This window comes from Mobula hypostoma, chromosome 17 (genome assembly GCF_963921235.1).
Source record: "Mobula hypostoma chromosome 17, sMobHyp1.1, whole genome shotgun sequence".
Lineage (NCBI taxonomy): Eukaryota > Metazoa > Chordata > Chondrichthyes > Myliobatiformes > Myliobatidae > Mobula > Mobula hypostoma.
In genome coordinates, this window is record NC_086113.1 from 1,097,326 (window position 1) to 1,123,453 (window position 26,128).

The following is a 26,128-nucleotide window of genomic DNA, read 5'->3' on the forward strand; positions in this document are numbered from 1 at the left end:
CAAGGGGGATATTAGAGGAAGGTTTTTTACTCAGAGAGTGGTTGGTGTGTGGAATGCACTGCCTGAGTCAGTGGTGGAGGCAGACACACTAGGGAAGTTTAAGACACTACTGGACAGGTATATGGAGGAATTTAAGTTGGATATGGGAGGCAGGGTTTGAGGGTCGGCACAACATTGTGGGCCAAAGGGCCTGTACTGTGCTGTACTGTTCTATGTTCTATGTCTATGAGGGTGGTGAATCTGTGGAATTCATTGCCACAAATAGCTGTGGAGACCTGGTCATTGGGTATATTTAAAACAGAGATTGATAAGTGCTTGATCAGTCAGGGTGTCAAACGTTACAGGGAGAAGGCAGGAAAATGGGGTTGAGAGGGATGATAAATGGTGGGGCAGACTTGGTGGGCTGAATGGATTAATTCTGCTCGTATGTCTTATGGTCTAAGTCTTCTCTGAAACAGTTGCTGATGGCTTCAACTGAGAATTGAGAGGCTTTTAGTGTGGAATTTTCCAGTGAGACATGTTAAGAAGTTATTAAACTGGAGTAGAAAAGTGATTGTATGATGTTGTTGTAACATAATTACCCTTCCCACATACACCATTCCAGTAAGATAATAGCAGCACTTTGGTAAGTTTTTAAGTTTTCTGAGAAACAAAAGGATTTTGATGAGCACATTGCTCTGAAGACTGACAATGTATAACACATTGCAGTCAAAGGAATTTTCACTGTTTGGGTGAGAACTCCCAATATTTTTATGCTGCACAGTGGGGTTGGTGTGTAACCACCAAACTGTGATCAGACATTGTTCTATTTGGGAGAACTCATTGCATTCTGTAACAAGAAGTGCAGTATCTTTCTAAGTGCAAAGATGTGTCGTGCCTACTTATGTTTCAGACCAAAAGCTAATATCTGCACTTAACTTATGGCTACAAGCAGTTCATACAAGTCTATTGTGAAATATTAAAATTCAAATACAAAATCATTGACCTGAAAGATTACTTCTGTTTTCTCTCCACAAATAACTCACAGGTCACTGACATTCCTGATCTGGCATTTTAATTTGCCAGTTTACAGACCATCCATACTTATTAATTAATACCTACATTGACTAAGTATATTAGAACATACTTTAAGCAAATTAGCCCACGCTAACACCTAAAGCACGCATAAACACAAAAAAATTGTTCTGATGAAATATTAAACCATTACCTCTTCCTTCCTACAAATATGCTCTGAACATGAACCTACGTAAGGCAGCACCAACAATATTTTAAAAAGTCTGCTTTGAACAAAGACCAGCACAAAACAGGCCTTTCAGCCCACAATGCATGCCAACTTTTTAATCTACTCTAACATCTAACCCTTCCCTCCTATATAATCCTCCATTTTCCTATCATCCGTGCCTATTTAAGAGTCCCTTAAATACCCCTAATGTATCTGTCCCTATCACCACCCCCGGCAACATGTTCTATGCATTCACAATTCTCTGTGTGTAAAGAAAACCTCTAACATCTCCCCTATACTTTCCTCCAATCAACTTCAAATCACGCCCCCTTGTACGAACCATTTCTGTCCTGGAAAAAGTCTCTGGCTGTCCGCTCTTTGCCATAACTTTGGACAAGTCTGTATAAAAATATGAATGTTTATAGCAGAAGTGCAATGCATTTATTCTTACCTTGGTAAAACCACTTTTAATTGATCAAACCTTGTCAGAACAGATTTAATTGAGTATCGCCTGTTACATTCTTCAGTCTTCACAGTGTGGATGTGGATCTTGATCTTATTCTGTCCTTACCTGCCTTTAGTGAGGATAATTGAAATTCTTTCTAAGCTCTTTCTGTAACCCTGGTGATCTGCATTAAATGAAGAAGTGAGATCAAACTCCTTTCAAGCCAATGGAGGACAGCCTGGGGTTTGGGGCACTACACAGGGTGCCTGTGCATTCTTATCACACAGGCTCTCAGCTGACCAACAAGCATTGTACCTTCAATCAAATTCAGTCCTGTAATGAGGAAACATCATTGTTGGCACCAGGCATTGTGTAAGTATAAGGAAAGAAGGCAAGAAAAATGCATTAAAAAGCAGAAAAGATTCCCAGTCCAAAGAACAAACCAACACACAAAAGAACCAGACAAATAAGAAACGGAGAGTAGAGTATCGTCAGCCTTTGGAAGTGAACTTTATTGACGACACACAAAACAATGTCACATGATAATGATTAAGCTTTGCTGCAACTCCTCTTGCTTAACACTTTAAAAGGAAAAGCTAACAAGGCAAATTATAGTTTTGGATAGTTTGAAATTTTCAAAAAATAGTTAATATCTCTTGATTTTATTATTTAAATGAACACTTAACCTGCCTAGGAGATGATATTACTGCTGTGCAAATTGCAAGAAATACTGGTTTACCCAGGAGTGGCACAAACATTTTTCTCAAGTGAAAAGCAACACATTGCACAAGGTTAGGAAGTGATCTTTTCTAATTAAACAGAACAGCAGTTAGTAAAAGGTGCAAACTGTAGCAGCAAATAGAAATGTGTTACCACAGAGACTGTGGAATTCAAGGAATCCCCATACCTTCTCAGGCAAGGGCAGGAAATTGATCTGATTAGCAAAGGCCAGATCCCAAGACTGAACAGAGCCAAAGCTATTTCCAATTTGAGTCAAATTACTTAATTAATATGAGAATAGCAAATAAGGGGTTCTTATATTACATTTCACTTGATCTGTATTGAAGATTCTGGAATTCTGGAACTCCGAAAGTGCACATCACCTAGTGTCCTTGTTTGCAGAATAAACTTAGAATTAAAGGACTCAGTTCAGAAGTTAAAAAAACGGATGAAATGCTAGTGTATATAGTGCTAGTGTTCATGTAGTATAATTTTGTTTAAGATTAGCCTTCTTTTAAAGATTTAATGTTTCTATTTATTGCAAAATACCATTTGAGGGACTTGGGAAGTTATAATCAGGAATTTAAAAAACTGAAGTCGGGTGTAAAGTTGCCATTTGGAATGAAACGCAGCCTTTAAGAACAACCTCTATTCCCATGTTGCCCTGGTCCACTAGATTTGCTTCTAAAATTCTGACCATGTTTGAACCTTTTGAGAGAGTGACACTCTTAAAAAAGAAATGTTAACGTGAGTAACAACTGAGAATATGTTGATTGCTTTCCCATGTAAAGGCCTCTCGATCAAATACCTGACAATAACAGATTTACCTTAGTTTTGTCTGCAAATTGATTTAAAATAAACAACAGCAATTATATTAGAAATACACTGTGTCTATATTTCTAAATGGTCATTGGTAAAGCTTTGTGCCGAAAATCAGCAAGAACGGGCCTGGGGAGTAATACTCGCACTGAATGTCAATGCAAAGCATTTCTAGGTAAGATGATTAATCTTTCACTCTCCAGCATCATTACGCCTCACCTTGGGAGGATATTCCTTCTCCACAAAACTGCATTTCTTTTCCACACATTTTCATCCCCTTCTAGTAACACTATCATTCTGAGATTTTTGTGCCACTTGCTAAAATTCCACCAAAATTCAGATTAAATTTTTTCAAAAGGTTTTACGAAGGAACCTCCTTACACTACTTGAGATAGAAGGGCTAAGGCGCAATAATAGGAGATTGAAGAGTGGAAGTGTAAGCAGCCTTATAGAAAGATGTCTGATATGTCCAGTAACTACAAAAGAGATACAGTACTGTGAAAATTCACTCTGCACACTTTTCACTGCTTTGCAAAATAAATTGACAGCATGAATAAAGGAACACTCAGATAAAGCAAAAGGTTTCAGAGCATTTGCAACACCAAGCCCCCAATATTAAAGCTTATTGCTCAGATCCACGAAGCACAGAAGAACATTAGGCATATTACGCTTAAATCTGCAGTACTGTGCAGCAAACAATTTAAATTAGGCATCTGTGCAGTGCACAGCTCTGGACAGATAAATTACACTGAAATTTATTTACAGACTTACCCATGTTCAAAATAAGTGCAAGTTTTTGTGAGCTTTTTGCTAGATTTGATATAAATATTGCCTATCCATGTTTTGCTACAATGCAACTGCAGTTTTAATTACACCAGGAAGGGAGCACACAGTGCAGTGTTTTCAATAATAACCCCATGAACTAGAGATACACACGTACATGGTGAATTTTTTACGCACAAGCATAAAAAGGGAACCAGAATTAGATCAAGTAGTCAGGAGGCTTGTGCGGGTGCCACGAACCACTGAAAAGTGTGGAGAACAATCTAGGTACCCTCCCACCTCCTCTAACACAGCCCAAGCCATTTGTTCATGGGTCACTGAATCTTGTTCACCGGATTCCCTGCATTTCCCTTAGAAACGATGTGCCACAGCCCTAGGGTGCACATTACTTTGACAACAAGTAACCACGTCTTTGCAGTTGAAGCACCAGCAGGTGCAAATACTAGTTAGGGAAAGGCGGGGTAGAAGATAAATGGTGGAGTTGATTTAAAATTCTAATCAATATACCCCCTTTACACATCCATGCTATCCTAAGCGAGTGGTATTCTGAAATTGACTGTCACTGATTGATTATTCAGTACTGTATCTTACAGTGATCGCATTTACATGCTGAGTTCAGTGCACTAAACATGGATTTTAAACAGTAACAGTACTTTCTAGAGTAAACGTTGAAAATATTACAATTTTAAGTATCTATTTTAGGTATATTTATAGGGATACAAGTGTTCACCCCTACTGCCATAGATTTCAACCTTCTTCCACAAAGGGGATTTCTTGTTCCTACAAAGGACCACACTTAAAGTTTAAGCCCACTAGAATCTGCAGTGGTCTGGGGACAGACAGCCAAGGGATCCATTGTGTACACCACATCACAGCATGACATTGCATTACTTTCTTGTTAATACTACACACCAATCCCAAAACTAATTGAGAGTGTATATAGAGCAGCAAATACGTCTGTATTTCCACTGGGCAAGAGCATCAATGAAACCTTCCGAAGGGCCCTGCAAGATATCAAAGTGACCAGAGCAGGAAGCGGACTGGAAACAGGACACCACTCTCCTATGGCAGCCCAGCCCTGCTATCTGACACTACCTTGCTGACTGATCTGTTTACTGCCACCTGCGGGCGCAGAATTGCTACTGGTGCTGTTGGTGGTGTTCGTCACGCTGCTTGGAATCATATCGTCCACTTTGTTCTCCAGCTTCCCTAGGCGTTGCAGTATATCATCCAGGAGAACAGCAATCGTCCGCTTTAGGTCGGCTGAGGAAACAAACAACCCAAAACAGTTCACATCTTATTCAGTCAATTCCCATACAAGTACAAGCAACAGGATGTGGTATGGCATAGAAACAGCCTTAAACAAGGTCTTTAAAATGTCTTGTTTCACTTTTCAGAATCAGAATCAATTTTAATATCACTGTGGTGAAATTTGTTGTTTTGTGGCAGCAGTACATGGCAATACATAATAAAAATTACCGTAAGAAATACATTCACAAAGAGAGCAGAAGAAGAATTGAGGTAGAGTTGATGGGTTCATCGTCCATTCAGAGTTCTAACGGCGGATCAAAAGAAGAGAGAGAAGACAACACTATTCGACATGCTATGTTCCTGCACAAACTCCTTGCAGCCAACGTGCTGGCAGTAGGAAAGCTAGATTCCTTTACTTGCCGTGATTCCTGGCAAATTTCTCTAACTACATTTCTAATTACATTGCTCTTACAATGAATTATCGAATGCAGTGTTTTACAGAATAGCTAGATACAGAACTTTGCTTTCTCATGAACTGCACAGAGGTGGTGATAGTGGTGCGTTGGTAAAGTTGAGAGAACAACGGGGTTTTGAGGACATCTGAAAACATGCACAGGGCCATATCAAATTGGCGAAGGCAGAATATCAGTATGGTCTGGTCAACAACTGGACCAAGGTGGTTATAATCGGTCGGCAAAGTAATAATGGGGTTTGGGGGACACCTGTATCAAAATGTCAAGGGCAGAAGAATATCGGTCTAGTCTGGACTCTATATTAGAAGACAAGAAATAGAGTAAGGAGGTAGAATGATCCCCGACCCGATTGAGTAAAATCATAGCTGTTCTGATCTTGGTCTTGTCTCCACTTTCCTGTCCTCCATTAGCCAAAATAATCTGTCTTTTTCTTGAATAACACAGTCATTCCCAAGAAGACTTTGGATTGCACATAATCAGCCATCGGGCAAGGTCCAATAAAAAGTTAGGTTTAAGCACAGCAGCCATTGTATGTGAGGGCCAATGGGGAATTAAGGCTTCGGTGAGGAGACGATAGGCCACAGGTAGATTTTTTCCCGTTATTTATTCTTTCTTTATTTCTTATTGCACATTTAGAGCAGTGGGAATGCCAGGCAGGACAGCAAACTGCTCCTCTTGTAGGAGGTGGGAAGGTAAGGAGACCTACAGTGTCCCTGATGACTACACCTGCAAGAAGTGCATCCGGCTGCAGCTTCTAACAATCCATGTTTAGGAGTTGGAGCTGGAACTGGATGAACTCCAGATCATTCGGGAGGCTGAGGGCTTGATAGATAGGACATATAGGGTAGTAGTTACTCCCAAAATGCAGGATACAGGTAACTGGGTGGCTGTTAGGAGGGGGAAAGAGGATAGGGAGCCAGTGCAGAGAACCCCTGTGGTCATTCCACAGGTTGCTCTATCAGAGGAAAGTCACAGCGGTCGGGTACCTAGCACAGAGCCTGGCTTTGTGGCTCAGAAGGGAAGGGGAGAGAAGAGGCAAGCCGTGTTGATGGGGGATTCATTAGTTAGGGAACAAAAAGGAGGTTCTGTGGCTAAGAATGAGATCCCCAGATGGCACGTTGCCTCCTGGGTGTCAGGGTCAGGGACATCTCAGATCAAGTCCACAGCTTCCTTAAGTGGGAGGGTGATCAGCCAGAGGTCATGGCCCACGTCGGCACCAGTGACATAGGAGGAGGGGCGATGAGCTCCTGCAAAGTGAGTTCAGGAAGTCAGGTCCTAAGTTAAAGGACAGGACCCCCAGAGTTGTGATCTCAGGATTGCTACCCATGCCACATGCTAGTGAGACCACATATAGGAAGATCACACAGTTTAACACGTGGCTAAAGAGTTGGTGCAGAAGGTAGGGGTTCAGATTTTTGGACCATTGGACACTCTTTCAGGGAAAGTGGGACCTGTGCAAAATGGATGGTTTGCACCTGAGCTGGAGAGGGACTAATATTCTAGTGGGAAGGCTTGCTAGAGCCGCACAGGGGACAGTTTAAACTCGAGTTTCAGGGGGAGTGTCAGAACAGATAATGGAGAGGTTGTGGAGAAAGACATGGTTAAGCCTACATACGGAGTCAGGAAGTAAAAGGTCATACACGGTGGGACTAAAGTTCTGAGCTGTGTATTTTTTAATGCAAGGAATATTGCAGAAAAGATGGATGAGCTTAGGGCATGGATCAGCATGTGAAATTACGGCATTACAGCCATTCGTGAGGCTTGGTTGCAGGAGGGGCAGGACTGGTAGCTCGGTGTTCCGGAGCTCTATTGTTTTAGATGTGATAGAGAAGGAAGGATTAGAGGAGGAGTGTGGTGAGTGGTGTTACTAGTCAGGGAAAATGTCACAGCAGTGCTCAGTCAGGACAGACTGGAGAGCTTGTCCAGTGACAAGCTGGAACTGAGGAATAAGAAAGAAACGACCACGTTAGTATATAATAAACCACCCAACAGTCCGCGGGATTTAGAGGAGCAAGTTTGTAGGGAGGTCGCAGACTGTTGCAAGAAACATAAGGCTGTGATAGTTGGTGATTTTAACTTTCCACATATTGACTGGGACTCCCATATTGTAAAAGGCTGGATGCACAGATCCCTCTAAGCTACGCAAGTAATGGGCTGTGCAGTCACTGAAATGCTCCCGTGCACATAGCCTTTGTTGCCACACAGCTGGAATTGAATGCATCTAGAAAACAATTACGAAATATGAAAGACTTTCTTTGTTGTACTGTATTTCAATATACCCTTCAATTAATAAATAAAAGTATCCGATTTTTCAATTTTCATTCTAAATATTCAAATATATTCACATTACAAAAACATTTAAAGAGCCACACAGTTTTCAGGTTGGTCTGCACAGCTGTTAAACAGAATAAGAAGGATTGTTGGCCGGATGGGCAAGAGTTTAGAACATAGAACATAAAAATTTACCACACTGCAGGCCCTTCAGCCCACAATGTTGTGCTGACCATGTAACCTACAATAGAAACTGCCTAGAATTTCCCTACTTCATAGCCCTCCATTCTTCTAAGCTCCATGTATCTATCTAAGAGTCTCTGAAAAGACCCTATTGTATCCGCCTCCACCACCGTCGCTGGCAGTGTATTCCATGCACCCACCACTCTCTGTGTGAAAAACTTGCCCCCAACATCTCCTTTGTACTGACTTCCAAGCACCTAAAAAGCTACGGCCCCTCGTGTTAGCCATTTCAGCCCTGGCTATCCACATCATCTCATCATCTTATACACCTCTATTAGGTCACCTCTCATCCTCCATCACTCCAAGGAGAAAAGGCCAAGTTCACTCAATCTATTCTCATAAGGCATGCTCTCCAATGAGGTAAAATCCTTGTAAATCTCCTCTGCACTCTCTCTATAGTATCTACATCCTTCCTGCAGTGAGGTGACCAGAACTGAACACAGTACTCCAAGTGGGGCCAGCAGCTTTGAATATCCTATGGACACAGACCCCAAGATCTCTCTGATCCTCCACACTGCCAAGAGTCTTACCATTAATACTATATTCTGCCATCATATTTGACCTACCAAAATCAAGCACCTCACACTTATCTGGGTTGAACTACATCTGCCACTTCTCAGTCCAGTTCTGCATTCTATCGATGTCCCAATGTAACCTCTGACAACCCTCCAGACTATCCACAACACCGCCAACCTTTATGTCATCAGCAAACTTACTAACCCACCCTTCTATTTCTTCATCCAGGTCATTTATAAAAATCACAAAGAGGAGGGGTCCCAGAACAGATCCCTGTGGAACACCACTGGTCACCGACCTCCATGCAGAATATGACCCGTCTACAACCACTCTTTGCCTCCTGTGGGCAAGTCAATTCTGGATCCACAAAGCAAGGTCTCTTTGGATCCCATGCCTCCTTACTTTCTGAATGAGCCTCGCATGGGGAACCTTATCAAATGCCTTACTGTAATCCATATACACTACATCCACTGCTCTACCTTCATCAATGTGTTTTGTTACACCCTCAAAGAACTCAATCAGGCTCATAAGGCATGGCCTGCCCTTGACAAAGCCATGTTGACTATCCTTAATCAGATTATTAAAACTTGCCCACCACTGAAAGGCTTACTGGTCTATAATTTCATGGGTTATGTCTACTCCCTTTTTTGAACAAGGGAACAACAGTTCCAACTCTCCAATCTTTCACTATTTCTCCCATCCCTATTGATGATGCAAAGATCATCGCCAGAGGCTCAGCAATCTCCTCCCTCACTTCTCACAGTAGCCTGGGGTATATCTCATCCAGACCCAGCTACTTATCGAACTTAATGCTTTTTAAAAGCTCCAGCACATTCTCTTTCCTGATGTCTATATGCTCAAGTGTTTCAGTCCGCTGTAAGTCATCCCCACAATTGGCAAGGTCCTTTTCCCTACTAAATACTGAAACAAAGTATTCATTAAGCCTCTCTGTTATCTCCTCTGACTCCATGCACGTTTCCACTATTGCACCTGATTGGTTCTATTCTCACACGGCTCATCCTCCTGCTCTTCACATTCTTGTAGAATGCATTGGGGTTTTCCTTAATCCTGCTTGCCAAGGCCTTCTCATGGCCCCTTCTAGCTCTCCTAATTTCATTCTTAAGTTCCTTCCTGGCAACCTTGGAATTTTCTACAGCTCTAGCAGAACATAGTTTCTTGGACCTTTCATAAGCTTTTCTTTTCTTAACTCGATTTTTCACATTCTTTGTACACCATGCTTTTTTACTCTACCATCCTTTCTCTTCCTCATTGGAACATACCTATGCAGAATGCCATGCAAATATTCCCTGAACATTTGCCATATTTTGGCTATGTATTTCTCTGAGAACATCTGCTCCCAAGTTCCTGCCTAATAGTATCATATTTCCTCCTAACCCAATTAAACGTTTTCCCAAATTGTCTGCTCTTATCCCTCTCCAGTGCTATGGTGAAGGAGATAGAGTTGTGAACACCACCTCCAAAATGCTCACCCACTGAGAGATCTGACACCTGACCAGGTTCATTTCCCAATACCAGATCAAGTACAGCCTCTCCTCCAGTAGGCTTATCTACAAACCCCTTGCTCTAAGGAGATGCCAGTCAATATTAGGAAAGTTAAAATCTCCCATCACAACAACTCTATTATTAATGCACCATTCCAGAATCTGCCTCCCTATCTGCCCCTCGATGTTTCTGTAAAAAACACCCAGTAGAATTATTGCCCACTTCCTGTTTCCGACTTCTACCCACAGTGACTCAGTAGATAATCCCTCCAATACTTCCTCCTTTTCAGCAGTCGTGACACTATCCCTGATAAGCAATGCCACACCCCCATCTCTTTTGCCTCCCTCCCGGTCCTTTTAAAACATCTAAACCTTGGCACACTCAGCAGCCAATCCTGCTCCTGAGACATCCAAGTCTCTGCAATGGCCACAACATCACAGTTCCACATATTGATCCATGCTCTAAGTTCATCCGCTTTGTTTATAATACTCCTTGCATATAAATAGACACATCTCAAACCAGCAGGCTGAGTGCATCTTTGCTCTAACGTCTGCCTATCCTTCCTCACAAACTCCCTACAATCTGTCTCTACTTGTGCTCCAACCTCCCCATCCTCTGCCTCTTCACTGGTTCCCAACCCTGTAAATCTAATTTAAACCCTCCCTAATAGCATTAGCAAACCTCCTCACCAGGATGTTGGTCCCCTTCAGATTCAAGTGCAACCTGTCCTTTTTGTACAGGTTACACCTACTCCAGAAGAGGTCCCAATGATCCAGAAATCTGAATCCTTGCCCCCTGATCCGATCCTTCAGCCACACATTTACCTGCCACCTCGTTCTATTCCTATACTCACTATCGCATGGCACAGACAGCAGTCCTGAGATTACTACCTTTGAGGTCCTGCTTCTCAGCTTCCTTCCTAACTCCCTGTACTCTACTTCCAGGAACTCCTCCCTCTTTCTACCTATGTCGTTGTTCCCATCTGTTTCTTTTTCCCACCTACAGAATCGCCTATCTGTCCCTCTAACTACAGAGTCCCCTATTACTGCTGCCATCCTCTTCCGTTCCCTACCCTCTGAGTCACAAGGCCAGACTCAGAGCGAGAGGCACGGCCACTGTTTCCCGCAGGTAGGGTCTCTCTCACCAACAGTACTCAAAGTGGAGTAATTATTGTTAAAGGGGATGGCCACAGGGCTGCTCTCCACTACCTAATCTCTCCTTTCCCTCTTCTGACAGTCACCCACTTGTCAAATGTGTTGAGGAAAATTTCCTTAATCAGTACATAGAACATACTTAATGTATTCAGTACATACTCATTACATAGTACACTCTCCCAACTTCCTTGCTGTCCACTACAGCCCCAGTCTTGGTGTCATCTGCAAATTTGCACATCATTGACAAAGATGCCAAGCAACAAAGGACCCAGTACCGATCTCTACAGTACACCATTCTTCACAGGCCTCCAGTCAGAGAGGTCATGGGTTAAGGGTGAAAGGTGAAATGTTTACGGGGAACATGAGGGGAAACTTCTTCACTCAATGGGTCATGAGAGTGTGGAATGAGCTGCCAGAGCAAGTGGTGCATGCAAACTCAATTCTACATTGAAGAGAAATTTGGATAAGTATTGTACATGGATGGGAAGGCTATGATCTGGGTGCAGGTTAATGGGACGAGGCAGATTAATCATTCAGCATGGATGAGATTGGCCAAAGGGCCTAATTCTGTGCTTTTGTGTTCTATGACTATGACTCTATAAGGGATGATGGAAACAGATTTAATTTTCAAATTAAATGCACTTGAAACTGAAACAATACAGGGCCATGGAGAAATGTCGGTCACTCATTCAGACTCAGACACATCCAGTAGGAATAAGCTGTTTCTTTCTGTGCAGTATTACTCCAAGATATCATATGGAATTTTACAAGAATGAGGAATGATCTCACTGAAACCTATCAAATATTGAAAGAGTGGATGTGGAGAGGATGTCTCTAATAATGGAACTACCTGGGACCAGAGGGCAGAACCTCAGAACAGAGGGATGTCCTTTTAGAACAGAGATGAAGAGGAATTTCTTTAGGCAGAGGGTGAAGAATCTGGAGCTCACTGCCAAACTGCTCTGCATGCCAAGTTATAGAGTATACTGAGAATACAGGCTGATCAGCACGGGTATGAAAGGAGGAGGCTGGAAAATGGAATTGAGTTAGCCATGATGGAATGGTGCAGCAGACTCGATCTGTTCCTGTGCTTTATGGTCAAAATAAGAAACTATTCCAGAATTCCAACAGCCGTAGCCAAACTATATAATCCTATACCGTAACAGATAATTCTGTAATTTTGACCATCTGTGCCATAGCGGAACTATATAATCCTATAACGTAACAGATAATTCTGTAACTTTGACCATCTGTGCCGTAGCGAAACTATATAATCCTATAACATAACAGATAATTCTGTAACTTTGACCATCTGTGCTGTAGCCAAACTATATAATCCTATAACATAACAGATAATTCTGCAACTTTGACCATCTGTGCCCATGGAAGTCAGAAAATTCAATTCATTTCTAATTTAGGGCTGCTTCCCCTATCTTTTAGCTCACCCTTGTGACAATACAAGAAAATATTTTATAAAATTGCAGTCCAATTTTTCTTGATAAGACAGTTTAAGCATCAGTTGCATCTCTGTTTCAGTTTATAAAGGGGAAAGCAGGATACTAACGCTCATTTGCCACTTCCTTGTGAACACCAATGCTGATAAAGAAACTACAATTTGTCCAACATATTAATTTATAGCTTCTCAAACTTCTGCTAATGCCGCACCTCCCCCTCGCACCCCATCCGTTACTTATTTATATACACACATTCTTTCTCTCTCTCTCTCTGTCTCTCCTTTTTCTCCCTCTGTCCCTCTGACTATACCCCTTGCCCATCCTCTGGGTTTTCCCCCCTCCCCCTTTTCCTTCTCCCTAGCCCTCCTGTCCCATGGTCGTCTCATATCCCTTTTGCCAATTACCTGTCCAGCTCTTGGCTCCATCCCTCCCCCTCCTGTCTTCTCCTATCATTTCCGATCTCCCCGTCCCCCTCCAACTTTCAAATCTCTTACTAGCTCTTCTTTCAGTTAGTCCTGACGAAAGGTCTCAGCCCGAAACGTCGACTGTACCTCTTCCTAGAGAAGCTGCCTGGCCTGCTGAATTTATAACTTTGATTCATTTAAAAAGGCATTCTCAGCATAATATTCTCCGTCTCAAAACAAAGCCCATGAAATATAGATCATAATATCCTTACAGGAAGGAGGTGGAAGATTTAGAAAGGGTGGAGAGGAGACTTACCAGGATGCTGCCTGGATTAAAGAGCGTGTCTTATGAGGATAGGTTGTGCGGTGACTTGTTAGAGGTGTACAAGATAATGAAAGCCATTGATTGAGTGGACCATCAGGGACTTTTTCCCACGGTAGAAATGACATAATTTTAAGGCGATTGGAATAAAGTATGACGGGGATGGGTGGGGGGGAGGGGAATGTCGGAGATAAGCTCTTGACACCAAGAGTGATGGATGTGTGTGGAACGCCCTGCCGGGGTGGGGGTAGAGGCAAATAGATTAGAGACTTTAATAAACTCTTAGATAAGCACATGGATGATAGAAAAACAGAGGGCTATGTGGAAGGAAAGGGTTAGATTGATCTTAGAGTAGGTTAAAAGGTCAGCACAACATTGTGGCCTCAAGGACCATACTGTGCTTGTGCTGTGATGTTCTATGTGCTATAATATATGCACATGACCAAAGCAAAGGTTTGGCAACTCTTACCATATCCTGCCATTGAGGCACCACGAGGGCCATCTACTGCATTTTGGTTTTCCTCTGCGAGAGCTCGAACGTATCTTTTACTCAGTTCCAGAATCTGTTCACGCAGTTCTGCACTGTTTTGACGTTTTGGCTGCTGGAAAGTGTAACGGAGTAACACCAAACCCCAAATAAACCCAAAAACTAGCAACAGAGCACTTAGTTTCTGGGATGCATTTCTCCTGAACAGACTTCCAAACATCTTTGCCGGCCAGCGCCTCCTTTACATGCGAAATAGTCTCATAATCAACATCTTCACCTTTTGTGTGGAGCATCCAAGCAGTCTGTTGTTTTAATCATCTTTGTCTAATGTTCCTTTTCAGTCCTGTAAAACAAAAGGGGCCATTTACTCTTTAGGAACTGAAAGTTGGTTGTTTCACAATTGATGATTAATCACAAAAAACAACTTTAAAAAACCTTCACACTGATCGACCCTCAGGAATAAAAAAGGGGAGAACTCACAAAGCAACCAAAATTAACTTCTGCCCGGCTAATATTTCAACATTCATCTTTTTCAAAAGTGTTGCTTCCTCAGATTTTTTTTTGTTATATTAGACCGCATGAATCTGAACACAAATATAATTTCAGACTACTTGTATCATGTAGGAACTTGGAGAAACCAGAAATGAATATTTATTGTGAATATAATGCATTTAATTGCATAATGGTGTTGATACCTTGCAATAGTTCAACTAAGCTAAAAATGTTTTGTTGATTTTCATTTGTACTCAGTGTCTGAGACTTCTTACTAAAGTGTCCAACAATAATCAGCCAGCATTGATGGACTCCAGTTGCCCTGATAAAGTTTCTCCATGATTGCAATTTCCTGGTGAAATTTTTCACCATGTTTGTCACTGACAGAGCCAAGATTTGCAGGGAAGAAGTCTAAATGGGAACGCAGAAAATGAATTTTTAGTGATATATAGCACTTCATGGTTTTGTATGCTTGAAATATGTTGTCAACCAGCTGCACGTAGCTTGGTGCTCTGTAGCTGCCAAGAACATTTTCAACAACATCCTTGAATGCCTTCCATCTGATTATCTCTGGTTCCACTAGAAGTTCTTCGAATTGCCTGTCAATGATGACCTGGTTGATTTGTGGACCAACAAAAATGCCTTCCTTAATCTTGGCATCAGTTACTATAAGACCATAAGATATGGAGCAGAAGTCAGCCATTCAGCCCATCGAGTCTGCTCCGCCATTCAATCATGGGCTGATCCAATTCTTCCAGTCATCCCCACTCCCCTGCTTTCACCCCATACCCTTTGATGCCCTGGCTAATCAAGAACCTATCTATCTCTGCCTTAAATACACCCAATGACTTGGCCTCCACAGCCGCTCATGGCAACAAATTCCACAGATTTACCACCCTCTGACTAAAGTAATTTCTCCGCATCTCAGTTCTAAAAGGTCGTCCTTCAATCCTGAAGTTGTGTCCTCTTGTCCTAGAATCCCCTACCATGGAAAATAACTTTGCCATATCTAATTTGTTCAGGTCTTTTAACATTCGGAATGTTTCTATGAGATCCCCCCTCATTCTCCTGAACTGCAGGGAAATACAGTCCAAGAGCTGCCAGACATTCCTCATACGGTAACCCTTTCATTCCTGAAATTATTCTCATAAATCTTCTTTGAACCCTCTCCAATGTCAGTATATCTTTTCTAAAATAAGGAGCCCAAAACTGCACAAAATATACTCTACTGTAAAGATGAAGCCACACTCAGGTTGGAGGAACAACACCTTATATTCCGTCTGGGTAGCCTCCAACCTGATGGCATGAACATTGACTTCTCTAACTTCCGCTAGGCCCCACCTCCCCCTCGTACCCCAGCTGTTACTCCTTTTTATGCACACATTCTTTCTCTCACTCTCCTTTTTCTCCCTCTGTCCCTCTGAATATAGCTCTTGCCCATCCTCTGGGTCACCCCCCCCCGTCTTTCTTCCCGGACCTCCTGTCCCATGATCCTCTCGTATCCCCTTTTGCCTATCACCTGTCCAGCTCTCGGCTCTATCCCTCCCCCTCCTGGCTTCTCCTATCATTTTGCATCTCCCCCTCCCCCTCCAGCTTTCAAATCCCTTACTCACTCTTCCTTCAGTTAGTCCTGACGAAGGGTCTCGGCCTGAAACGTCGACTGCGCCTCTTCCTATAGATGCTGCTTGGCCTGCTGCGTTCACCAGCAACTTTGATGTATGTTGCTTGAATTTCCAGCATCTGCAGAATTCCTGTTGTCTGCACAAAATATTCCAAGTGTGGGCTCACGAGTGCCTTATAGAGCCTCAGCATCACATCCCTGCTCCTATATTCTATACCTCTAGAAATGAATGCCAACCATTTGCCTTCTTCACAACCGACTCAACCTGGAGGTTAACCTTTAGAGTATCCTGCACAAGGACTCCCAAGTCCCTTTGCATCTCTGTATTTTGAATTCTCTCCCTATCTAATTAATAGTCTGCCCATCTATTTCTTCCACCAAAGTGCATGACCATACATTTTCCAACATTGTATTTCATTTGCCACTTCTTTGCCCATTCCCCTAAACTATCTAAGTCTCTTGGCAAGCTCTCTGTTTCCTCAACACTACCTGTTCCTCCACCTATCTTTGTATCATCAGCAAATTTAGCCACAAGTCCATTAATACCATAGTCCAAATCATTGACATACATCATAAAAAGCAGTGGTCCCAACACTGACCCCTGTGGAACTCCACTGGTAACCGGCAGCCAGCCAAAATAGGATCCCTTTATTCCCACTCTCTGCTTTCTGCTGACCAGCTAATGCTCCACCCGTGCTAGTAACTTCCCTGTAATTCCATGGGCTCTTACCTTGCTGAGCCGCCTGACGTACGGCCCCTTGTCAAAGGCCTTCTGAAAATCCAAGTACACCATGACTACTGCATCTCCTTTGTCTACCCTGCTTGTAATTTCCTCAAAGAATTGCAATAGGTTTGTCAGATAGGACTTTCCTTTCAGGAAACCATGCTGGCTTTGGCCTATCTTGACATGTGCCTCCAGGTCGTCTGTAATCTCATCCCTAACAATCGATTCCAAATACTCTAGGAAATACCTATCTAAAACATTGACATCACTTACGGGGAGGTTTGTGCCTGGTAAGAGCAGACTCCATCCTTGCAGTCTGCCAGTAATTCTGGTTTTGCCTTTGACACAACCAAGTCTCTGAACAGGTCATTTAACTCAGATTGAGTTTTATCAGATGTGGTTCACTCAACAAAAGGTTCAAAATCTGTATCAGTATTGTTTTCATTCCTGGCTTGTGCATCATGGTATCTTCGTCTTCCTCCTCTAGACTCCATGTCTCTGGTGGCTTCAGTACTGGAAAAATACTATCATGAAGCAGAGGTCTCATGGCTGAAGGGAGATTGGAGTATTCAAAAGATATCTTGTTTTTAGCAGAAAAACCAGACATTGGTCAGACAGAAGTAGCAGTCTGCCACATGATTGTTTTGCTCTCGCCATATCATTGGGACAGAGACAGCATTGACTTCCGAGTACCTCTGAGGCAAGCTCTAAGATCAACAGCACATGTTGCACAACAAATGTGAGGAGCCCAGGCTTTGCCTTGGTCACCAATTTTACACCCAAAGCAGAGCTCGTGGACTTTCTTAATAAGAGGAATCTTTGCGATTTAAGCGTACACTTGCCACAAATATACCAAAAAGTATTGTGGCTGTTGAAATATTTGCGAGACATTTTGCTATCACAAAAGCTCCTGAAAATACAATTACTTTATTATAACGAGTACACACAATATGCTATGCATGGGGAGCATATGCAAACTGATAAACATGTAAACACAATGCATAGAACACTGCCTGCATGATGCTTTTCCAGCCTTTCTAAAACCTGTCCTGCCATGCAGCATCTGCTCTGCCCAAGCATGCCCGGATAAGATTAGAAAACATTTCAGCTTCTATTGTGGGCACCATTTTAATTGACTTGAATTGTGAATTGAAACTATAGAGAGAGTGCAGAGGAGATTTACAAGGATGTTGTCTGGATTGGAGAGCGTGCCTTATGAGAATAGGTTGAGTGAATTTGGCCTTTTCACCGTGGAGTGACGGAGGATGAGAGGTGACCTGACAGAGGTGTACAAGATGATGAGAGGCATTGGTCATGTGGATAGTCAGAGGCTTTTTCCCAGGGCTGAAATGGCGAACGCAAAGGGGCATAGTTTTAAGGTGCTTGGAATTAGGTACAGGGGGATATCAGGGGTAAGTTTTTCACACAGAATGGAATGCACTGCCAGTGAAGGTGGTGGAGGCGGATACAATAGGGTCTTTTAAGAGATGCTTAGATAGGTACATGGAGCTTAGTAAAATAGAGGGCTATGCAGTAGGGAAATTCTAGGCAGTTTTTAGAGGAGGTTACATGGTCGGCACATTGTGGGCCCAAGGGCCTGTAATGTGCTGTAGGTTTCTATGTTTGAAATAACAAAAATAGGCATTTTTTTCAAAAAAATGGTGCGTGATAGGGAAATTTCATGGTAATTTTCATAATCAGAACAATACACCAAAAGATATTCAGGAAATAAAATCTTTGTTGTCCCTGTGTTATTGGAATGATCAACACACAAACCTAGCTAACAAAATGCAGTAAATTTGAAAGAAGTGTGCTTTATGAGAAGTTCTGACAGAGAAATAGGTAAACTGAAGTATTGTTCAACATTCGATCAGCAAGTCAGGGAACATTTCTAGACAAGGAAACGACACGAATTCTGCTTTTTGTTTGGTTTTGTGTAAGAAGCTTTAACTTCATAGATCTGTTTTCCATACAGAATAGAAAAATTGTTTCAGCGTTTCATTTCTTGAGGGGACCAACACCCCTCTTGTGAGGAGGCTCATGGGGGCCTGCAAGGAGACGGCTGGCGAGAGCTCTCTAGGAACATTGTCCGTGCACCCGGTGTTTCGAGCTGCTTTTGAGGAAGTGCATGGCTGCATTGGGCTGGATACCGAATTTAGACGAGGAGCTGTGTGGTTCACCCAGTCGAAGCCAATGGTGGTACTGCCCGGGGAAGTAGCGAGAGTACTGGGGACTCCCAAATTTCCCGGAGTGCCTAAGGGTGAGGCCTTCATAGTGGACCCTCTTGAAGACCACGAGGGGGAGTCGGGATTTCCTGCTGGGGTACTGGTGAGGCCCGATTTGCAGAAGGCCTCAGTTGTACAGGTGAGCAGGATGGCAGTGATTGTCAGGAACACTATGAAGAGGGAGATCACCTTCAAGTGGGGGATGCCCCTGGCGCATTTGTTCCCGGCGACGGTAATGTCCAGTGTCCCTGTGAGACAAGCCAGTGAGAAACTATTGGAAAAAGGGGGAAAGTTGACCACTGAGTCATTCAACTTCGAGGACTCCCCGGTTCCTGTGGGTTGGAAGAGGATGTTGAAGCTGGAAGGTGTCTTTTCCACTGACGAGTTTAATGTGCGTTATTCCAAGAGCACTCGTCACACTATCCGGGTGACCAAGGACACCCCGTTTAGAGAATGGTCGCGGAGGCTGGTCCCTGCAGAGGTGAAGGACGTTCGGCAGCCTTTGTGCAAGTTGAAGGAAGCTGGGATCATCACCAAGTCCTGAAGCCCGATGCATCCCCAACAGTAGTGGCCAGAAAGAAGAATGGGAAGGTACGGATATGTGTGGACTATAAGATTCTGAACAGGCGCACTGTCCCTGACCAGTTTACGGTCCCAAGGATTGAAGATGCATTGGCCTGTCTGAGGGTGCAAAGTGGTTCAGTGTGCTGGACTTGAGGGGTGGATATTACCAGATCCCCATGAGTGAGGTTGACAAAGAGAAGACGGCATTTATATGTCCCCTGGGAATCTTCCAGTCAGAAAAGTTACCTTAGGGCATATCAGGAGCCCCTGCGACCTTGCAGCGGGTCATGGAGAAGATGGTGGGGGATATGAACTTGCTTGAGGTTTTAGTGTATCTGGATGACCTCAAACTGTTTGGATCCACCACGGAAGAACATGGAATGAGGCTACTGAAGGTGCTGGGCCACCTGAAAGTTGCAGGGTTAAAACTTTCCCTGGACAAGTGTCAGTTGTGCCAAATGTCTGTTAGCTATGTTGGGCACATAGTCTCACGAAATGGAGTAGCTACAGATCCGGCAAAGATAGAGGCAGTGACCACTTGGCCAAGACCCCAGACTGTGTGCGCTTGTTCCTTGGGTTCTGTGGTTACTATCTGAGGTTCGTGAAAGGTTACACGAAAGTGAGTCACCCGTTGAATCAGCTTCTGTGCGGTTACCTCCCTTGGGGAAGAAGGGAGCGGGAAAAAAGGACAGGACGATGGAGGGTATCTTAGCCTGTCGGAGCCCTTTGGACTGAGGTGGGATGCAAAGTGTGAAGAGGCCTTTCAGTCACTGAAGGAGCTGCTGACCCAGGTGCTGGAGTTGGCTTTTGCCGTATATACTGCACGAGAGGGCTTAGGGTTAGGGTCCTGTATCAGGATCAGGGCACCGGGTTGCATTTGTCAGCTGGAGTCTGTCACCTTCCGAGAAAAACTATCCCACTCAAAAGTTGGAATTTCTGGCGTTGAAATGGGCAGTGGTGGATAAGCTGAGTGACTACCTCTACAGGGCCAAGTTTGAGGTGAGGACTCCAAGTTATATCCTGACCTCGGCGAAACTGGATGCCACAGGCCAGGTACAGTACAGGTATGATCAAAAGTTGAGGTTCTCCCAACTCCTGCTGGGAGACCGAATCCTCATAAGGAATTTGGCGCTTCCTGAGAAACATAAGTTGGTGGACCGCTGGGCGGCTAATCCCTATATGGTGGAGAGTCGGATGCCAAACCTACCAGTTTTCTGGATGAAACCAGAGGATGGGAATGGGCCTGTCAAGATTCTCTATCGGAACCACCTGTTGTCCCTGGGACAAGAGGTGCAGGTAGACCCAGAGCCCGACTTGGAGCCTACACCTAGAAAGAGGACTCCGCGGAAACGTGAGGCGACTGCAGGGCCCACTGCAGGCGAGGTTAGGCTGGCCCCCACCCCTGAGAGGGATACTGATTCAGAGGGTGAGGACCTAGATGTGTGATATATGAAGCTGGAACTGGCCATGGGACAGAGGAGTCCGTGGCTGACAAGGGAAGTCAAAGCTATTGTAAAAGCAAAAGAAAGGGCATACAACAAAGCAAAAATTAGTGGGAAAATAGAGAATTTGGAAGTTTTTTAAATCCTACAGAGAGCAACTCAAAAAATCATGAGCAGGGAAAAGATTAAATATGAGGGCAAGCTAGCAAATAATATCAAAGTAAAAGTTTTTTCAAGTATGTTAAAAATGAAAGAGAAATGAAAGTGGATACAGGACCGCTAGAAAATGATGCTGGAGAAATAATAACGGGGGACGGGGGACAAGGAGATGGCTGATGAACTGAATGAGTATTTTGCGTCAGTCTTCACTGTGGAAGACACTAGCAGTACGCCTGATGTTGTGGTGTGTGAAGGAAGAGAAGTGGGTGCAGTTACTGTTACAAGGGAGAAGGTGCTCAAAAAGCTGAAAGACCTAAAGGTACACAAGTCACCCGGACCAGAGGAACTGCACCCTAGGGTTCTGAAAGAGGAACTGTTAGAGATTATGGTGGCATTAGAAATGACCTTTCAAAACTCACTTGACTCTGTCTGGAAAATTGCAAATGTTATTCCACTCTTTAAGAAAGGAGGAAGGCAGCAGAAAGGAAATGATAGACCAGTTAGCCTGACCTTATTGGTTGGGAAGACGTTGAAGTCAATCGTTAAGGATGAAATGATGGAGTACTTGGTGACACAGGACAAGATAGTACAAAGTCAGCATGGTTTCCTTCAGGGAAAATCCTGCCTGAAAAACCTGTTTGAATTCTTTGAGGAGATTATAAGTAGGATAGATAAGGGGATGCAGTGGATGTTGTATATTTGGATTTTCAGAAGGGCTTTGATAAGGTGCCACACATGAGGCTATTACCAAGTTAAGCATTACAGGAAAGTTGTACATTGGCTGATTGGTAGGAGGCAGCGAGTGGGAATAAAAAGGATCCTTTCTGGTTGGCTACCAGTGACTAGTAGTGTTCCACAGTGGTCGGTGTTGGACCGCTTCTTTTTATGCTATATATAAATGACTTAGATGATGGAATAGATGGCTTTGTTGCTAAGTTTACAGAAGATACAAAGATTGGTGGAGGGGCAGGTAGTGTTGAGGAAACAGGTAGGATGCAGAAAGACTTAGACAGATTAGGAGAATGGGCAAGAAAGTGGCAAATGAAATACAATGTTGGAAAATGCATGGTCATGCACTTTGGTAATAGAAATAAATGTGTGGACTATTTTCTAAATGGGGAAAAAATCCAGGAATCTGAGATGCAAAGGGACTTGGGAGTCCTTGTGCAGAACACCCTGAAGGTTAACTTGCAGGTTGAGTTGGTGGTGAAGAAGGCAAATGCCATGTTAGTATTCATTTCAAGAGATCTAGAATATAAGAGCAAGGATGTGATGCTGTGGCTTTACAAGGCACTGGTGAGGCCTCATTTGGAGTATTATGAGCAGTTTTCGGCCCCCTAGAAAGGATGTGCTGAAACTGGAGAGAGTTCAAAGGAGGTTCATAAAAATGATTCCAGGATTAAACGGCTTGTCATATGAAGAGTGTTGGATGGCTCTAGGCCTGTATTCACTGGAACTCATAAGAATGAAGGGTGATCTTACTGAAACCTATCAAATGGTGAAAGGCCTTGACAGGGTTGATGTGGAGAAGATGTTTCCTATGGTGGGTGTGTCTAAGACCAGAGCACACAGCCTCAGAATACAGTGGCATCCTTTTAGAATGGAGATGAGGAGGAATTTCTTTAGCTGCAGAGTAGTGAATCTGTGGAATTCGTTGCCACAGGTAGCTGTGGAGGCCAAGTCTTTATGTGTATTTAAGGCAGAGTTTGAAGGATTATTGATTGGTTAGGGCATGAAGGAATACGGGGGCGAAGGCAGGAGATCGGGGCTGAGAGTAAAAATGGATCAGCCATGATGAAATGGCAGAGCAGACTCACTGGGACAAATGGCCTAATTCTGCTCCCATGTCTTCTGGTCTTATAATTCGTTCTGGCCATCTGGCTGCAGGAAAGATGGAAAAAAGATTGAAAGAGTGCAGAGAAAATTTACACAGATGTTGCCAGGACTTGAGGACCTGGGTTACAGGGAAAGGTTGAAGTTAGGACTTTATTCCCAGAACGTGGAAGAATGAAGGGAGATTTGAAAGAAGTAAACAAAATTATGTGGGGTATAGACAGGTTAATCCCAGCATGCTCCTTCCACTATTATAGGAATTTCTGGTAACATACACTCAGTGGCCACTTTATTAGGTATACCTGTACACCTGCTCAATAATGCAAATATCTAACAGCAACTCAATGCATAAATGCATGCAGACATGGCCAAGAGATTTGGTTGTTGTCCAGACCAAACATCAGAATGGGAAAGAAATGTGATCTAAATGACTTTGGCTGTGGAATGATTGTTGATGCCAGATGGAGTGGTTTGAGTATCTCATAAACTGCTTACTCCCACGGGATTTTCTACCAGTGTCTCTGGAATTTACAGGGAATGATGCCATAAACAAAAAATATCCAGTGAGTTCTGTGGGTAAAAATATCTTGTTAATGAGAAAGGTCAGAGGAGAATGGCCAGACTGGTTCAAGCTGACAGGAAGGCAACAGTAACTAAAATAACTACATGTTACAACACTAGTGTGCAGAAGAGCATCTCTGAACATGTTAAATCTTGATGTGGATAGGCCATAGCAGCAGAAGAACATGAACATACACTGAGTGTACATGTATAATATAACTAACAACGGCAGTAACACTACGCAGTTCCTCTATTGCGTGGCCATTTATACCTCAGACTGTCCTGTGGTACACAACAATTTGAGTTCAAGAGATATTAATGTGGTACCTGTAGTGTAATTGTACCTAATAAAGTGGCCACTGAATGTTTTTGGAATATAACTAATAACGGTTGTAACAAAATATCACACTGCAGTTCCTCTATTGTGTGGCCGTTTGTACCTCAGACTCTCTTGTGGCACATGATAATCATTGTGCATCAGTGAGTTCACACTGGGGAGAGGCAGTTCACCTGCTGTGAACGTGGGAAGCGATTCACTCAGTCATCTAACCTCATGTAACTCTTGCTTCGGCTAGCAGCTTATTATTGGAGGTAACAGACCCCAACCTGGCCAAACTTAGGAAATCTTGTTTGGGTGGATGCTGCTTGATGTGTCCCCTCTTACAAATAAGTACCGTGAAATAACAAGCAGTACACAATATGCGATTAAATGATTGAGCTTTATAATTCTTACTTTGACTATAGGTTAGTAAAGAAAACAAAAAAAAACAGAAGGAAAAAGGGCCCACTCTCTCCATTCGTGTCTTCTCATCTCTCCCTGGCAAAAGATCATGAAAATCTCTCTTCCAGACTCACAAGAAAGAACATTTCTCTCATTGGATAACCACACACTCCAAAACCCTGTTTTCTCTAGTCATAACCAAAACATTGCTGCTACGGAGAAACCATTAGCTCAGCAGTGAAACATTGCAGAGAGGCCATTACATTCGCTGAGGGATTGGAGCAGGCGGAAGGGATTCAAGTTTTTGGATCATTGGGACCTCTTTTGGCGCAGGTGTGACCTGTACAAAAAGGACGGTTTACACTTGAATCCTAGGGGGAGCAATATCCTGGCGGGGAGATTTGCGAGGGCTACTGAGGTGACTTTAAACTAGAATGGTTGGGGGGGGGTGGGAATCAAATTAAAGAGACTAGGAGAGAGGAGGTTAGTTCACAGATAGAGAAAGCTAGTAGACAGTGTGTGAGGGAGGATAGGCAGGGGACAGAGAATGGGAGCACTCAGACCAAAGATGTAGGGGACAAGGAAGAAAAAGATAACGAAGTTGTTTGCTCCATTAAGGATAAACAGAGAGTAGGAGGTGGAGAGTTTCTTAAATGCATCTATTTTAAAGCTAGGAACATTGTAAGAAAGGTGGATGAGCTTAGAGCAGGGACTGATATCCGGAAATATGATGTTGTAGCTATTAGTGAAACGTGGTTGCAGGAGGGGTGTGATTGGCAACTAAATATTCCAGGATTTCATTGCTTCAGGTGTGATAGAATAGGAGGGGCAAGAGGGGAAGGTGTTGCATTGCTTGTCAGAGAAAATATAACAGCGGTGCTCTGGCAGGATAGATTAGTGGACTCGTCTAGGGAGGCTATTTGGGTGGAATTGAGGAACAGGAAAGGTGTTGTGACGCTTATAGGGGTGTATTATAGACCACCTAATGGGGACAGAGAACTGGAGGAGCAAATTTGTAAGGAGATAGCAGATATTTGTAGTAAGCACAAGGTTGTGATTGTGGGAGATTTTAATCTTCCACACATAGACTGGGAAGCCCATTCTGTAAAAGAGCTGGATGGTTTGGAGTTTGTCAAATGTGTGCAGGATAGTTTTTTGCAGCAATACATAGAGGAACCAACCAGAGAAGGGACAGTGTTGGATCTCCTGTTAGGGAATGAGATAGGGCAGGTGACGGAGGTATGTGTTGGGGAGCACTTCGGGTCCAGTGATCACAATACCACTAGTTTCAATATAATTATGGAGAAGGATAGGACTGGACCCAGAGTTGAGATTTTTGATTGAAGAAAGGCTAACTTTGAGGAGATGCGAAAGGATATAGAAGGAGTGGATTGGGACAATTTGTTTCATGGGAAGGATGTAATAGAGAAATGGAGGTAATTTAAAGGTGAAATTTTGAGGGTACAGGATCTTTACGTTTCTGTTAGGTTGAAAGGAAAGGTTAAAAGTTTGAGAGAGCCATGGTTTTCAAGGGATATTGGAAACTTGGTTCGGAAAAAGAGAGGGATCTTCTTCAATAAATATAGGCAGCTTGGAGTTAATGAGGTGCTCGAGGAACATAAAGAATGTAAAAATAATCTTAAGAAAGAAATTAGAAAAGCTAAAAGAAGATACATGGCTGCTTTGGCAAGTAAGGTGAAAATAAATCCAAAGGGTTTC

The 26,128-nt window shown here is 43.2% G+C and overlaps 1 protein-coding gene across 5 annotated transcripts in view; it reads right to left on the reverse strand.

Annotated features, from left to right (window-relative positions):
• LOC134357777 (alpha-1,6-mannosylglycoprotein 6-beta-N-acetylglucosaminyltransferase A-like) overlaps positions 1-26,128 on the reverse strand; it is a 158,465-nt gene that overhangs the window by 115,725 nt on the left and 16,612 nt on the right. For all 5 annotated transcript variants that reach the window (XM_063069412.1, XM_063069411.1, XM_063069410.1 and 2 more), the window contains 2 exons: positions 14,050-14,410; positions 5,085-5,252 (listed from right to left, as the gene is read on the reverse strand). In XM_063069412.1, coding sequence (XP_062925482.1) covers positions 5,085-5,252; positions 14,050-14,287 — 406 coding nt within the window. In that variant the 5' untranslated portion in view covers positions 14,288-14,410. The remainder of the gene's footprint in view (positions 1-5,084; positions 5,253-14,049; positions 14,411-26,128) is intronic.